The sequence below is a fragment of the Rhinolophus sinicus genome, linkage group LG12, assembly GCF_036562045.2.
Source record: "Rhinolophus sinicus isolate RSC01 linkage group LG12, ASM3656204v1, whole genome shotgun sequence".
NCBI classification, from domain to species: Eukaryota; Metazoa; Chordata; class Mammalia; order Chiroptera; family Rhinolophidae; genus Rhinolophus; species Rhinolophus sinicus.
Genome location: NC_133761.1, coordinates 14,920,503 through 14,938,303, shown reverse-complemented (window position 1 = coordinate 14,938,303; position 17,801 = coordinate 14,920,503). Strand labels below are relative to the sequence as shown.

Genomic DNA, 17,801 nt, shown 5'->3' with positions numbered 1-17,801 from the left:
CACATACATTTCTAATGCATTACCTTTAGTATAATCAACAACTGCTTCCAAAGCTGCTATCCTAATGTCCACAAAGTGGCCATATTCTGCATAAGATTTAAAAAGGGCTGGATCGCTTGGCACATGTCCATTCTTCTGAAGCACGCGTATGGCTCTCAAACAACTAGGAAAATAGTATTGACACTTAAATACTTTTGTTAAAGTGTTTTCAATCAAACTCGTTTGCCAGACATTAGAAATTAATCTGTAACAGTAAACTGAAAAATTGGTAGGATATGAATCCTTTTCAATTTTAACGTTAAATTTTTGCTACAAATGATCATAAAAATTAAAAATATCTAAATCCTATTAAAAGACAACAAATTCTAAAACTTGTTTAGAAATCCAATTTCTAAGTTTTTATTATACTTAATATTTTCTCCAAAAGTTGTAGTAATATACAGCTTAGTAAATAATAAATGTGGCAAGTTAAACTGTTCATGTTTGAATCAGTGAATGAAATTTATTTTAGCAAACTCCTAAAGAAATGAATTTTTTGAAAGGCATATACAAAGATGTTGAAAGAAGTGAAAAGTCATCTTAAAAGAGCCTAACAGTAGAAGGATGTATATACAATACTCATTAGGATAAAAGATTACGCATATATCAAAAATCATGCTTATGAAGAATTTATGATGATGAGAAAGTATTTATGATATAAGCAGGATACAAAATCTCTACATACAATATATGTTCAGTAATTTAAAATTTATATTGTTACAAGAGGAAAAAATTTAGAGGGTCACTCTCCAAAATAGTATAGTAATAATTTATTTATGGATGACAGAATCATAGGATTTTAATTTTCTCCTTAACTTTACCATATTTTCTAGTTTTCTATAATGAAAATAAATTTCTCTTATAATTATAAAAACAAATAACTTTAAAGAAAATGTAAAGAATCATCATACCTGACAGTAATGGTATGTCTATAACTCGGAAGAAGTTTTTCCATATTCAAAAACCTGGTGATTTCTTCTAGAATGAGTCGCACATCCGGATTTAAATTATCCAAAGTTCGAACTTCATTATTCACACTGACTGCAGGCGTAACAGAGTTAGCAAGGGCATCAATCATTTCTGCACGATAATAGTTATCTGAAAACTAAGCCAAAAAATAATTATAAGAAGATAACAAAATTCACGCTTCTGTTCAAAAATTAATAAAATATTTATAACTTAAAAGCATAATTTATCTGAAAACATAAGCAAGTTCTCTGTTAAGTACTCAAACTCTGTCCTTTGCATAGAGTTACACATGGGGAAAAAAGTGAAAGAGATTCACTAATTAGTAATATATTAGTTTACTCAACAAATATTTACTACATGAAAACCACTCTTATAGTAACCTCTCCAGATTCCTCTAAAAAGAAGACCACAGTCCACAAATCCTGCTTGTAATAGAGCTTCATATACGCTATCTAGTGCTCTACTCTCATATATAAACACATAACCAAATACTATCAGATAATAACCAAATATTATCAGATAATTGAGGACAGCACCAACATAAAAAAGACACACCAGAACAAAGGGAAAAAAGCAACTTGAAGGAAATAGAGTATGCAAGGAAAAAAAAATGGCGGGGGGGGGGAATCCAAAAACTATCATTAATATTGCCTAAGAAATAAGCAATGATATACCTTCCAATAGTAAAACATATTTTTAAAAGAAGAACGATACGGAGAATCAGGATCAAAATTAAATTAAAATATAAAATTGAAAAATACTCCAGTAATTTTGAGCAAAAAAAACAGGAAGGAAAGTACAAAGGAAATGGGAGGGCTGACGTATAAGAAACAACATATGAATAATAGGAGTTCTAGCAAAGGCAGAAAAATGGAAAAAGGAAATCATCAAAAAGGAAATTAATTCCTAAATCCATATCCCAGAGAAGCAATTTATTGAAAGGCAATCAGGGTGTAGCTAGATTTAAACTCAGCAAATCAGATGCTCTAGGCTGGGAATTTGAACATGGCCCAAGCGAATTAATTCTACCAGCAACACAAACTGCCAGGGACGAAGGAGGAATACCTGTCCACTTTTGACATCCATGGTGGAGGCAGAACCTCACACTGACACACATGACAACAGAGTCCTTAAATATTCCTATGTTCAGATGCTGGGCGGGAAAAGGAAAGTAAGGCACACAACAACAAACAAACAAAACAAGAAAAACTACTCCACAAGTGTATATACTATGGACAAAGTTTTGTTTTCAAACCATTGTTTAAGTTCCCTTCAAGTATTTGTATAGTTTTATTGTTACTTCCGATAACTACTTTGAAAAGTCCATTTATTTGATCATTGTTTCTGACCTAAGTATTTGGATCACAGAATGAACTCAGAAATCAAAAATGAGAATGGGTTTTGGGTGAAGTAGGAAAACCAAAAGATTTAACATTTACCTTCAGACCACATCCAGTTCTCACATATACTATAATCCTAACTGAACAAGCTAGTTTATCTGATCATCTCGAGGTTATAAGAGATAAAATGAAATAGAAATAATTTGTGGAACACACTGGGGTAGGGAGGCATCTAGGACAACAAAAACTTCTAAATAAACATACTTGTGACTTTTTTTTTTTTTACTGTTGTAATGTTTTATTAAACTTTTCATGAATTTGACCTATCCTACCAGTTATATGCCTCTTTCTATGTGCTGTTCCTTCTGCCTCGAATAACCTTCCCATACTGACCCTATTCACAGACTTGGAAAATCCTATTTCTCTTTATGACTCAGTTTGAGCATCACCTCTTACATACAAAACTTCCCTGCGCCTTTCTCTCTATACCCCTGGAAGAAGGCAATACTTTTGAATTCTCCTAGAAAATTATGTATATACACCTCTACTATTGCAGTTATGAATGGCTGTTAACTGTTTACTTGTCTGATTTCTCTATTAGGTTGAATCTTGAGAGCTTAGAATCAGATTGTGATATGCAGCAGTTGTTTAATAGATGCTTAATAAATAAATGAAATTCCAGATGGCGTCTACCATCTCTTTCTATTTAACATGGTACACTGCCTAGCATAGCGTATATTCTCAAAAACATTTGCTCATTGTAAGACTAACAAGGTGAAATAATTTTGAAGCATGGCATCTAATAGCTATTTGCTAAATAAATGAATAAACACACATAATGGTTAAAAAAAAAAAAAAAAAAGTCAAATTCATCAAAGGAAAAGTTATCCCAAGAGGGAACTGTTTTCTGGGACTCACTTGGTAAAAGAAAAAAGGAGTCAAAATAAAATTGGGCTGTCAGACTTTACCAAAACAAATTCTAGCTGGCTTCCCCAAATTTGATGCACTACTATCTCCCCATTACAACAGCTATGAGGAACATGTAAAAACCAGCTAATCTTGGTTTTCATCCACTGGTTAAAAATAAATCCTGTTTGTATGTTTCTGTCTCCAGAAATATGAAGTACAATGGTCTCAACAATAAATTCACAGTCTAAATATTTCTTTAAAAACAAAATATCACTGGGTAGTTATATAATTAAGGTATCTTACCTTATTTTTTCTGTTGTCATTGTACTTGATTAAGTCTAAAATAAATGTTAAGACTTCTTTGGGACAAAGGTTGTGAACATCTCTCAATAAAGCCATCGCAACTGGCATAGTCTACAAAAAAGAATAAAAAAGAAAATGAAGCATATAACTCATTACTACAACTCATTGCAGTGCATGTAGAAAAAGGGTTCTTCTGGGGCTGGCATGGGTATCTGGATGGAGCCCAACCACCCTCACTCCCACCCCCTCCCACTGGGAACATGTCTCTAACATCCTAACAAAAGAGAAGAGCTGAGCAGGAAACCAAGGGGAGAACTGCACAACTGGATGCACTCTGTAGCCCATGTGCCTTTGTCTTCATTTGTTAGAGGAAAGTATATGTGATGTAAATCACATAAATTCAGTTCTGTGTTTTACAGTGCAAAAGATATGGATTTTAACATTAGAAAACCATGATCCAATTCCTACTCCACTACCTACTAAAATGGATTATTTATGCTACTTGCTTAGGAACCAGGAGCCCCACAACCATTGTCAGGATTAAATAATGTAGTGGGGTGGAGGAACAGAGCAGACATAGAGTTCATGATCAGTCTGAGAAGACACTGATTCTTCAGGACCACCCCATCTCAGCTTAAGGGAAAATGGTAAGTTATCTGAAATCCAGCCTAACTTTCTCCTTCCCAAATTTTCACAGGCAACTTTTCTAAGGAGGTAGAAACCTGACTCACACAATGGTGACCTCTACCAGTAAAACGAAGCAACTCAAGGCAGAACTACAGATATGAATAGACACCACGGGCCCCAGTGCACAGTGAGATTTGGACTATCCCCTCTTCTGATGCAAAGTAACTATACCCTCTAACTGAGGAGCAAAGAGAAGGATGGCTCCTTCGATGGCTTGAAGGACCAGAAGCAACAGGAGAGTCAGTGTTACGACACTATAACAACTGTCAGTGTTAATGCTCGAAGAACAACTGAGAAAAAGCCTTTTTCATAGAAGTATCTGTCCTACGCCTGTTCTGTCCTTTTAGGACTCAAGTTTAATTTAGGTACTAATCTCTGTTTTCTGCCACTAGAAATATTATGGGAAAGGTGAACTGGTCTAAAAGCACAGATTTTCCAACTTTTTTGATGGGTACCCACAGTAAGAAACACACTGACATCCCAACCTAGCATTGGGCGCGTACACACACACACTTAGATGCCACATTTATAAACTTAAAAAAGAAAACCCAAAATACCTTATACGTGCCCTCATTATAAGTGCTGCATTATGGTACTGCCTATTATTTTTTATTTAAAAAACAAACAAAAACTCTCAAATTGATTTCATGACTCCTTCACCAACGGATCACAACTCTCAATGTAAATCACTGATCTGTTGGTATATGGAAACACCAGGACACAATGAAGGAGACATACTGGGCAGACACAGACATTAACCTGCTTCCATACCATAAATGAGTGAAATGGCCACAGAGCTGAGCCAACATGTCTAAGGACCATCATATGTTCAGTCCTGAAAACTCAAATAACTGGATGCCACCGATCTTTGATCACACCAATACTGGCTTTCCCCCAACTTGGATCTTCCTGAATCTGTTCTGCTGATGAGATTCACTACAAGTAAATTACGACTGCCCTCCCAGCAGGCGTCAGTGTTGCCGGGAAATCCTTTTCCTTTCCCTCTCTCCTATACAAACCTCAACTTGCATAAAATCTCCTTCAACATCTATCATTTCACTTACTTCTAATCTTGCCTCCAAAAAAGGCAGGTTTTTTATCTTTTCTAAAATTAACCTCTCACTACTAATACCTTCAGCTTTCGCTCCATCTTCCCTTTTTTACATTTACTCGCTCCCATTGCATATTTCACCTCTCCCTCTCCAATGGTTCCTCTCTGTGCCAAACATGCCCCAAGGTTTTTCTCTCTACACAAAACAAAAACAAACCCAGAACGTCCTTTCCTCGGCTGTGCTTTATCCTCAACATGTCTCATTTCTCATACTTTTCAACAGCAAAATCATGAAAGAATAGGCTTCATTAGTGTTTTTCTACTTTAACTTCACTCCTCCTTCTAGTTCATCTAGTAACTCTAATCTCTGCCTTCATTATTATTAAATTACTCAAAACATTTTAAAAATGATTTCTTAATTGCCCAAATGCTGACCACCCTGCCATGCTCATATCCCTTCCTGAAACTCCATCACACCACTTTCTAAATTACCATTTATAAAAAACTTACTATGTGATAAATATAGTCTAAAACACTTCACATGCTTGATCTTATTTAATTCTGAAAAACAGAAACTTTACGATTGAGTAAACCGAAGCACAGAGGGTAAAGAAACTGGTCCTCATGCAAACGCTAGTGAGTAGCACAAGTGGACCTGACACTAGAGTTGTGTGCTGTGCTCTGTGACTCATACACTGTCCACTCTAGGAGGCCTGCCATCAGGACTTACGCGTACTGCCATCCCCCAGGTAAGCAGCCAAATATTCAAAATAGCCACTTCTACTTACTTCAGTATTAATGTGGATAGTGAGTGACTTGCCTATAGCTCTTAAATCAATGAACCACCACTTAAATAAAATGTTGGACAAAATTTTAGCAGCAAAAGAAGAACAAAGGCAAAACCTCTCAGAAGATAGTAAACACATCTATTATTTGAACAGTCTCCAAGTTAAACTGAAATATACAGAGAGCGGCATAAAACAATCATAAGAAATTTAGAAAGTAAACTGTACCTTCTGTAGAAAATAACTTTGAAAGCTCATAAAGTTGTTTGTTTTCACAATGTTTGGACAAGTTTTACAACAAAACATTCTAGTAAAGAGTGACTTCATGGCTGGTGGTCCTGTCCACGTGCTCACCATTGAATTTGCAATCTGCAAATAATTAGAAAACAAGTAATTTCCATCACCACTGCAAATACAGTTTTAAATAAAACAACTTTCTAAAAGTTTTCAATACAACTGGATTAGTTTTCAACTTCAATTCTCAGAAATTTAATATATTTCAGTTTTTCATTATCATTTCCAAGAAAACAGACAAACTCACCCTCCAATTCTTATGTAACCTTATAATTATTTTCTGCAAATTAATTTCTAAATCGGAGCACTTTTTATGTTTTAAGAAAACATGTTTGCAAAAAGCTTCTATTCTAAGTAAGTTTGTATTTGTCCATTTAGACAGATGTAATTCTAACATTTTAAATTTATCAGCTAGAAACATCACCATGGATTTTAAATACGGTTTTAAACTCTACCCTAACTGAAAAACAAACCAAGTATAGTGCTACCATTTAAGTTTGTAAGAATGCTTACACAAAAACCATATCTTGCTATTGATACTTTTAGTGTATAAAAACATGTCTCAAAAGAAGAAAATTATAATTAACTTTATGTAACAGTCAATAATTTTATGGATCTGCTAAGAATTTAGCATGCAAGAATCACAAAGATCTTTCTAGAAGCAATGAAATTATATCCTTAGCATATGATTATCAAAGAAAAATCATCTTTTCCCTCATATACCTGATAGAATGTAGAAATCCAACTTCTCACTAGTTACCATAAAGATAAAACAAATCTAAAACATTACAATCTGTTAAAATGTTGGACAAATGAATTTAGCAGTGAGGAAGGCAAGAGAGTCACTAAATGGGAATGAACCTATTATCAAAATGCTTTTTAAATACCTGGAACCCAGTATTTCTGGCCAAATTTTTGCGTTTTTCTGGTTTCCATTTGTTCTACCTTCAGTTATTTTGCATCTAAAGAAAAATATTTAGTTTTCTTAATAAATTAACTTTTCTAGCATGTTAAATTCTATATAGAACCTATCATTTAAAGTTACATACCACTAATACTGATTACTAAGCCCAAAAGATGAAATAATCACCATAGTAGGTCAATTAAGATGAACTGATTTCATGTACTATCATGTAAAACGTCACTCAAACCAATGAATTTCTTACCAAACACATTCTTTGCTTTAACAATGTGGTTGGCAAGTCAATAAAATGGTGAAAAAATTTTTGGTTTTAAAATCTGACTCTCAGTTTGACAATTATAAAATTTTAGTGCCTTATCTATTTTCAGGTCAAAATATGTTTCTTTCAAATCAGTCTTGTTAAAAATATTTGGCAAAAGCTTTCAAGGGACTGGCTACTGAATGAAATTAAAGACTATAGCTTTTATTTCATTTTCAGAGTTTGCTGGTTTCTTCTTTTTTAAACATGCAATACTCATCTTGTTTTCTTGCTACTGCATGTAATAATCTCACCTTTGCAAGGCAGAAGCAAGCTGACATTCTTACTCGGTAGAAACACTGTTCTTGTTCTAATATGTCAGTGAGCGCCAGCCGCGATGCTGGAGTGGGGAACTTCTCCAAGGCCAAGATGGACTCCTGCTGTGCAACAACATCCCTCTCATAGCGGAGCTGGTACTGCCACATAAAATCAGCTTGCTCAAATTCTACCTTCCTCAGTACTGACATATCGGGATCTATTCTTATCCACAGCAAAGGGGAATCAGCACTGATGGAAAATACAATTTTCGTTATTTTTTTCAATTTTATATACTTATAAAATAAAATCAAAGCATTTATTACCCAGATTCTCTTCTACAAATAGTATTCAAGACTGCCTGGAGTTTTACTGTATTCATTTTTTTTAAATCACATGACAACTTTCTCATTATGTTTAATATATTTCAACTTTATCACAATGTCTAATCTAAAATATACAGGCACAATATGGATGAATAAAGAGTTTCAGCTATTTTTAAAAATGAAAATCAATAAAATTTGGAATAGTGACATTTAAATTGTGTTTTGCAAACACAGAGAGCCTCAAAGAGCTGAGAATTCATCAGGAATGCAAATTATGAGCACTGCTAGTGAAGTGCTGGATCAGAAACTGAATGTTAAGAACCCCAAGTGATTGACATGTATGTTATAGCTTGAGAAGCACTGCTCTAGAAGCCAGCAGGGGAACAAGAAAGCTGTCTGAGCAGAAACTGTGTTCACCCCACAATTATCCTGTACTTCCTCTTAATTTTACCAGGGCCAGGCTAGATTTACTTCTTCCTCTTTCATTATTTTTTTAATTAAATTTATTGAGGTAACATTGGTTAATAACATTATGTTTCAGGTGTACAACTGCATAATACAACATCTGTATACTCTATTGTATGTTCACCACCCTTCTGTCACCTTATATTTCACCCCCTTTACCCTCTTCATTCTCCCCTAACATCCCCTTCCCCGCTTCCTGTCTGATAACCACCATTCTGTTGTCTGTATCTATGAGTTTGTTTGTTTGGTTTGTTGTTTTTTTCTTTTATAACCCACATATGAGTGAAATCATTTGATTCTGGTCCTTTTCTGTCTGACTTTTTTCTTTTAGCATGATACTCTCAAGATCCACCTGTGCTGTTGCAAATGGCAATACTTCACCTTTTTTATGACTAAGCAGTATTCCATGGTACAATTTTGTGTCAGATTTGCTTTTAATATAAGGTTTCCACTGCCTTTCAAAAGTTTTAAAAGCACTAATTCAGGACATTTACATACTTTTAGATGTACATAACAAGACAAATGAGAATGCAGAAAACATTATGTCCTTAAAGTTAAGTAACTTACTCCATTGCAGAAAGATCCATGTCAACCTCTTCTCCATTCATCAGTGGAATTTTTTTCTTCTTATTCCTACATTTTAGAAAAAGTTTAAGTTTTAAATCGTAACATTTCCAGTTCTGAAAGGAGATAAAGAGCAGCTGAAGTTCAAATTAAGGATTTCACGCAACACTGAAAGATACCTTAAGGAAGAAGGAACAGCAAATGTAATAGAATTTAAACACGACACAATCTGTTTATTTTGAAGTTGAAGGGAAGGAAATAAACAATATTGAAATGTATTTCTGACCAAAGTTTAACAAAAAGTGAAAACAGGCAATTAAATGTCAACTTAAAACATCTATTTTTTTCCCTCAAGAACTGGTAGCTGCGGTTTTATATAGAAAAGAGATTTATCAATAAAGAAATCTTCTATAAAAAAATTTAAAAATAACCAGTCCTGAAATAAAACATAAATAATTCTGAACAGAGGCTATATGTGCAAGGGGCTGTCCTATATGAAATGATTAATTATAAAACATCTTAATAGTACAAAATAATATGTACAATTAATATGCACAAGATTTAAGGTAAGCAAAACAAAAGCAACTGCTTCTATGCAAATTACTCTTGAATCATAAAATCTACTGGATAACACACTAAAAACTTGGGTGAGGATGACTAAACATAGGAACAGAGAAGAATCTTCCGGTGGTCTTCACACCAAAGAATTGCCAAATGACATAAGTTTCCAAATTCAATTTGCCTTGAATTTTGCCTGGCTCCAAACACTCAAACTCCATTCCACTGCCCCTACCCCTACAAAATAAGGATTCTCAAACCTAAATTGTAAAATTAATTATTTAATTCTAAGGAAAAAAATACTGTCAACAACAGAAAGCAAATGAAGAACGTTTGGTAATACTAACTTAAAGTAAAATGGAGAAAAAAACCTGAGGAAATGCTATGAAGAGGGTAGCAATCAGATGTTCCTGATCTCACAGGTGGACAGGATAACAAGAAATGGGGATTTCACTCTAAAGTAAGAAAGAATTTTCACAGAGAAAGAACGATTGATTAATTACAGGGAGATTTCAGAATCAAGTTATGAAGGCCATCAAAATCAACTGACATTCCCATCTGTCTGACATGACCTAAATGTAGTCATGCATATAAGACTTCTGTTCCTAAAATTCTGACGTTAACTAACATTCCTCCAGTAAAGCACAAAGATGTTCTCACCTTTCACTACTGACAATATATGCTAATGGTTGATTTAAAAAAAAAAAAAAAAAAAAAAGAGTGGTAAAGAAAAAATACATTAAATAAAAGATGAACTGCTGGACATCTTTTAAGTAAACTGATGATGTTCCTTTGAAAGACATCAAGAATGTTCTGTAAGGGCACTGGTGATACAGAGAAAAAGGAGAAAGACACGTAGTACAGAAGACGCAAGGGCTTTTCATGACACATGTATTCTGCTCCCTCCTTTAAATTCAATGACCATTTCCCCAATATTTCCTGTAGATATGAATCCAACGAGACTAATAAGAATGAACCTAAGCAATCTGCCTTGAATTTTTCCTGGCTCCAAAAATTCAAACTCCATTCCACCTCCCTTACCCCTAAAAAATAAGGACTCTCAAACCTAAATTGTAAAATTAATTATTTAGTTCTAAGGATAAAAATACCGTCAAGAACAGAAAGCAAATGAAGAATGGTTGGTAACACTAATTTAAAGTAAAATGGAAAAAAAGATACTAGATAACATGTTCTCCACCTAAAAAATTAGGTTACATTAGGATTTTTATTTTGGCATTTTAATCTGTGAGACTTACAATTTAACTATAAACTTCAATTTATAATTATGATCCAATGCCTACCTTCTGCTTTTGGAATGGCAGGGTATATCATGTTTAAGGCTGTTTTCTTCAATTTGTAATGTATGATTGAAGGATCCATCTAACTCCTGCACTGTCACTTTAAGTGGTCCCTTTAAAAAGAAACAAAATGTTGAAAGATAGTGCTAGAAAGATAGCAATATATTTTCTTACGTGTATAGGTATATATATCAAGATATAAAATAATACTATACATGATGTGTATCTATAGACACATAAAGGCAGTTGGTACCAAAGCAGGGGAAAATTGGAAAAATGTGTGTCCTCTGAAATCTCCATTTCCACCTGTAACCCCTCTTCTCTTCACTGATACTTGTTTTCTTCATTTGATTCTTTGCAAACAAAATTTCACTATGAAACTTCTAACCAGCTCCCTAACCATAAATGCTTCTTATACTGAAATTGGAGAGAAAGCAATGCAAAAGGCCATTTTGGAAAAGAAAACTTACCACATATTTCTGGGTTCCAGGAGATGTATAATCTTGTTTTATTTCCAATTCCAAAACATTTCGTTTTCTATTAAATGCAAAACTTCCGTAAAATTTTACCACTCCACTCTGGTCTCTGAAGACGTGTAAAGGAATTTTTGCATACTGATATAAATATGTACTAAACAAATATTCAATATGTTAGTAATAATTTTCAAAAAATGCCTTCCCACCAGTTCAAAGCTTGAGAGTGTATTTCACTGTAAACCAGGTGGCAAAGTATTCAAAATTCTTGCGAAAAATGTTTCCCCAGAGTTAAGCAAAATTTCTGAAACATTAATAAATTTGTGTTTTGAAAGAAGTAAAACCACTCTACTGGGTTATTAATGTAATAGTGCTTCGAAATGAGAAAATGTAAGAATTGAAAAGCTCCAAGATACCACTCAAGTTGTGCCGACCTCTAACCACATCTAAAAGTCACCAGACCATTCTATTTTACAAATAACCCTACAGGTCTGTCTGGTGCATGACTTACTTCCCCTACCATCAAGCCTATTGCTATACTCACACACTAAAAAGCACTTTAAAATATGCCAGATTTTACAAATGCAGATGTGTATATGTGTATCTCAATAATTAGTAGGCACCCTTAGAAGAAATGATTTATAGCTCCTGGTTATTTCTACTATTATTGAGAAATTTAAATAATTCCTATCTCCTTTCATATCCCAAATCTTCTCCCCCTTCCCCTTCCACACATAACCTTATTTCCTTCCCCCCTGTCGTGAACTGCTATTTAAAAGGATACACCCATTGCTTTATTAAAGGCTGAATGTCTTTGCCAGAGACATTCGAGATGGATTTCAAAAACCCCGATGTAGAAACCAACATCTGACTCCACATATGTGACTGGAACTTCTGAGATGAAGCAGTACTAGCCAAGCTTAGCAGTTTATTGAAAACCTGTAAGGTAAGTGTCATTTAGTAAGTTTGTATAACATAATATATACCTTGCTTTCAATTCTACACTACACTCACTTTGCATTATGACATTATTATTGTCAATTACAGAAGATGGTAATTTCACATTTGACTACATAGATTGTTCTAATTAAAAACTATTACCAGCAGAAGCATGCAAAGATTTAAACAGCCAGACCATTCTTCTAAACATAACTGAATTTTAATGATGTCCTGGACAATGAATATTGTGTTTTCAATAATTATAATAATAATAATATATAATACCTATAATTTATTGCGCTATGAGCTTTAGATAGAAACTAAACATTATTTAAGAAGTTGAGAATGGTCATTAATTGATCATCTCTCGTTCAATATTTCTTTTGTTTACTCTGAAGGCAAGGTGAAGAATAGAAGGATTAAAGAAACTTAATTTTAGGTCAAATGTAAAATGCTTTTAAAAAACGATTACTAAGAAGTTATTTTTCACTCACCTCTAAGAATGTTATCAATGAAAAAAAAAACAGTTGAACATTTATAATATATCTGGTTTCTACTACCTCAACTATTACATCTCAACTACTTACACCAAAACTTGCTTAAAATACATAATAGAATTCAGCAGTAGCAAAGATAAACATCTTTTATTATTAGTTTGCTTTTTTCTATTGAAAACATTTCTAAATGGCACTTAGTCCTTAATATTCTAAATAATGCCAAGCACAAAGTCATATACATAAATAAGTTTTACTTTCATCCTCACATTCTAATTTTATCTTCATAACAATCCTGCACTAAGTGGGTCAAGTACTGATATCCATTCTACCTCTGAGGAAACACAAAAAGCACAGGCACCTTAGCAGGCAAACAGCTAATGAGAAGTACTAGAACTCCAGCTATAAACCCAGATGCCCCATTCCTATTCTACAGAATACTATTCAGATTACACACACATGCACAACAGATCTTTACAATTGTTAAGTTCTCAACTTAGACTTACTTGTAGCATAAATTCCATACTGATCCTATTTTCAATCAATCTCATCACAAGGTGAGCTTTACACTGAAACATAGTGTAGTATTCCCAGGAGAGTGTATGTGGATGCTTTATTGAAAAGTGTAAATGGGATGCCGGACTAAAAAAATAAACAGATTTATGTATTATAACAAATTTTAATATTAAATAAATAATAAATTTCATGGCTACATCAGGACATTAAACCAAAATCCTCATGGGAATACCATGCAATTTCCTGAGTATGAGAGCAACTAAAGACTAGGAAACATCCCAAAATAAACTTAACTGGAAGAGAATAATGAAGTTTTATGACAGGACATTAAAACTTGAATAAATGGAAACACATGCCAAGCTCCTAGCTAGGAAGACACAACAGTAGTGTAAATATTTCCAGGCGGTCTAAATTCATCAATACAATCAACGCAAGTCTAATCAGTATTTCAAGGTTAAAGCATACACACAAATAATTTCAAGATGAATTACATATCTAAAACAAGAATAGTTATAAAAGTACTAGAAGAAAATAAATTTTTAAAATTGCTGTCCATAATTTTGGGGTGGGAAAAATCTTCCAAAGGAAATATATTTATAAAACCCGGAGACATTAACACTAGACTATGTAAAAAATTAGAAATGCTGACATGATAAAAGAGATCATCAGCAAATTAAAAGAGAGGTAGTTTTGTAGAAAATATATATGATGTATATGAACATTTAAGATGTTTACAATTTTTCACTATCTCAAATAATGCTGTCGTGAATATCTTTTTACACATGTTGCAAGTATTTCTGTATAGCAAACACCTAGAAGTAGAATTTCTATATTACATACCTAGAAGTAGAACTATTGAATCTAAAAATTACTTTTAAAAATTGATTGGTACCAATAAATTACCTTTTAAAATCACTGTACCAAATTATACTCTCAATGTATAAAAGCATTCATTACACTTCCTTAAAAATGTGGCATGTTGAAATTTAAGTATTTGCCAATTTTACATTTGAAAAATTACTTTTATATTTCACTTATGACTTCTAAGCTTATAAGCAGCTTTATAAGCAGCAATATGGAAAAGGTTAAATAAATTCCAAAGTACAATGGATTATATAGCTCTGAAACGGAAAAAAGTAAATTTATGTATAGTCACATGGAATGCTTGCCAAAATATATCAATATGGTTAACAAACAAATATACAGTAAAATGAGTATGACTAAATTACATTTTGTAAATGCCATCTATACATAAATATAGACACAAAAAAAAAAGTCCCATATATTGGAAGACAATATACCACATGTATAATCACGGTAATCTCCAAGGAGAGGAACTGGTGGAAGTGAGGGGTGGCAAAAGAGGGCTAAAAAGGCTCTTTTACTTTTTATTCCACATGCTTCTAAATTGTCGTTTTGAATTTCTTCAAAGAACATGTACCCATGTGCTGCTTGTATACATAAATTTAAAAAAATTAAACAAACCACAGAACTAAATAAATGTGCAGAACCAAGGTAAAAGCATTTAGTGTAAATAATATTTACACACAATGGGAATGCCCTAATGATATGCTAGGAAACTGCCATACTGCCGACAGCCAGGAGAAAAACGTGGAAGATACTAACACTTACTGAGTGTGTGTGTACTGTGTGTGAAGCTGTATCTCGAATAATCCTCACAACCAACCTGGTTTTAAGATGGATCATCACTGTCACTTTACACAGTAAAACACACCCCCATACACACACTCTGAAAGTTTACGCAATCTTCTTGGATCACAAAAATTAACTACGATAAAAATCTAAGTTTGCCTAATTCCAAATTCCTATGCTTTCCCACTGACTTCATCTTTCCCCAGTGACCATGCTACAACAAAGAAAAGGCTACTGGTTATACAACTTCAAGTTCCTTAACCTTTGTTGTGCTTTTAGACACTTGGGTAGTCTGGCTAATCCTATAAAGTGTTTTAAAATGTACAAAATAAAATTTACAAGACAACCAAAAAAAAACCAAAACAATTATAATGAAATGCAGCTATCAAAATATTAAAAAATTAAGATATATCAATACATGTGCTAATCTAATAATGTATTAAATAAGGCCTACTACAGTAATTCTGAGGCAGTGATGAGTGCAAAGAATATTTCAAAACATCTGCTAACAATTATAATGTGACAGGAAAATAGCCACGATTCTGTTGTTGACAAAGTCACAGCACTGTCTGTTGCCTATGTTCATAAGTAAAGAAAATGCAAAATTTCAGTTAATGGTTAGTGAAAATTTAGAAAAATTTCCCATCCAATTCAATCCATATTCCCTTAGGGAATCCATGGACCCTAGAACCTGCTAGCACCATTATTTTGTTCTAAGTAGCTGTCTCCTTTACAGTGACTTGCTGAAAAACAAGAGAGAGTGAAAGAAGGGAAAGAAAGTGAGAGAGGACAATAAACAGAAAAAAGGAAAGAGTAAATCAGCATCTAGATAAGTGAAGATTCAAATAAACAGGTATAGGTAGGATGTCTTAATGCTGAAATTAGCTACTTAGATGTAAAACAGTAATTAGTGGTATGAGAACAAAATACTTGTTTTCATTGTTTTAAATTTTTATGAGAACAGCATGATATAGTAGCATTAAGGAAATTAACAAGGGAAAAAGAAAAGAATTACATTTTTAAGAGTCTTTTTTTTTAAGGTTTAAATCCACTCATAGTCATCACATGATTAAAAACAGTAGGTAACGAAAGGAGTAATGAGAAGATTACCAGTACCAGTGGCCACAACGTTACTACCTACTATTGGTGTTACTGTTCTGGCCTGTGTGGCCTCAACACACATACAAATGATACTAAACGAGTCACACCATACAATAAGGTTTATAATACCATCTCTGAACAATAAACATACTTATCCTTCTCTTTTCCTCCACCAAATATGGGATGTAGTAAAACTCCACCAGTTTTCAGTTCATATGCCACTATTTTGTCCAGCTCCTTAAAAAGATATAAAAATAGAGGAGTCAGCAAAAATTGTTTTACATATAAAACTGAAAACTGAACTGTGATTTCTCATTTCCCAGAATTAGAATGTAAATTTCTTGAAAGAAATTGTATGTATTTGGAGAGCAGTTTATGTTCTTACAAACAAAGCACTCTGCACAGCGGCTCAATGACAGAGCCTAAAACGCTTCTCAACTCTGTGACTTCAGGGGTGGCCAGCAGCCTGGCAACTTTTCCTAATGGCTCTTCCCAACCTCTCTGACTAGTTTTGCCAGTTTATTTCTAAAGATCCTTCTCTGTTTTGCTTCTGATGAAGGACTTAGGCAAGTAAAAAGGAACGGGAATTAGGCATCTATCATTTGAAAACTTCTCTACTCATCTCTAATATGACATACACCGCATTAAAAAGAAAAAAAGCTTAAATGAAAAAAAATAACACAACTGTGCTGGAAATTCATGACTAATTTAAAGCAGACTATACAGGCAGAATAGAGAAGTGGTAAAAAATAATAATAATAATCACAATGAAGTGGTTAAAAGCCAGGTCTAAATCCTGGCTCTACTACTTACTAGCCGTGTAACTTTGGCCAAATAACTTAACCTCTCTGTGCCTCAGTTTCCTCATCTGTAAAATGGGGATAATAACAGAGTAGTTAGGAGGATTAAGATAGTTAATGTTTATAAAATGTTTATAACAGTTCCCAAAACATGGTAAGTGCTATATGTTATTTTTTCCCCCTTTGTTAATAGTTTTTGAAATAAAGAATGGACTCTTCCAGTTCAAGATGTAGGAATTCTTTTATAGTTCTAAATGTCTGAAATCTTTTTATAATTACTTTTTGTCTTATTTAAGTTCAGAGTTGGATGATGAAGATATGTAAAATGAGAAAAAGGAGATGACGGGGGAATCTATTTAATACGCATAGTAAAGGCTGAAATTTTCCGTGAGAAGGAAGAAGCTAAGCATGATATGATTAAAATGTGTATGTCCATGAACACAATGGACTAGCAAAACACAGTTGATTTTTTCTTTTGGGCCAAATCTTTCAATCCTAGGAAAAAGATGTGACAATGACAGAGAGCATAAATGCACTAAGGGATAGCAGCACATAATAAGCACTTACTATATACAAAGAACCATGCACATTACATGTATGATGTCTCACAATTCTCAACCATGGAGTGACACTACTACTACTCTCCTTACACAGATGAGGCTTGGAAAGATTCACCAAAGCCACAGAGCTTGTAAATGGATGATATGAGGCAGACAGAAAAAGCAATCTGAATCCAGAACCTGGGCTCGAAACCTAAACAAA

General features: G+C 33.6%; 1 protein-coding gene across 6 annotated transcripts in view; it reads right to left on the bottom strand.

Annotated features, from left to right (window-relative positions):
* Nucleotides 1–17,801, bottom strand: part of TAF2 (TATA-box binding protein associated factor 2) — a 67,885-nt gene that overhangs the window by 25,329 nt on the left and 24,755 nt on the right. For all 6 annotated transcript variants that reach the window (XM_019715846.2, XM_019715914.2, XM_019716003.2 and 3 more), the window contains 11 exons: nucleotides 16,391–16,476; nucleotides 13,476–13,611; nucleotides 12,321–12,475; nucleotides 11,534–11,648; nucleotides 11,067–11,176; nucleotides 9,211–9,276; nucleotides 7,852–8,104; nucleotides 6,312–6,452; nucleotides 3,561–3,671; nucleotides 951–1,144; nucleotides 24–163 (listed from right to left, as the gene is read on the bottom strand). In XM_019715846.2, coding sequence (XP_019571405.2) covers nucleotides 24–163; nucleotides 951–1,144; nucleotides 3,561–3,671; nucleotides 6,312–6,452; nucleotides 7,852–8,104; nucleotides 9,211–9,276; nucleotides 11,067–11,176; nucleotides 11,534–11,648; nucleotides 12,321–12,475; nucleotides 13,476–13,611; nucleotides 16,391–16,476 — 1,507 coding nt within the window. The remainder of the gene's footprint in view (nucleotides 1–23; nucleotides 164–950; nucleotides 1,145–3,560; nucleotides 3,672–6,311; nucleotides 6,453–7,851; nucleotides 8,105–9,210; nucleotides 9,277–11,066; nucleotides 11,177–11,533; nucleotides 11,649–12,320; nucleotides 12,476–13,475; nucleotides 13,612–16,390; nucleotides 16,477–17,801) is intronic.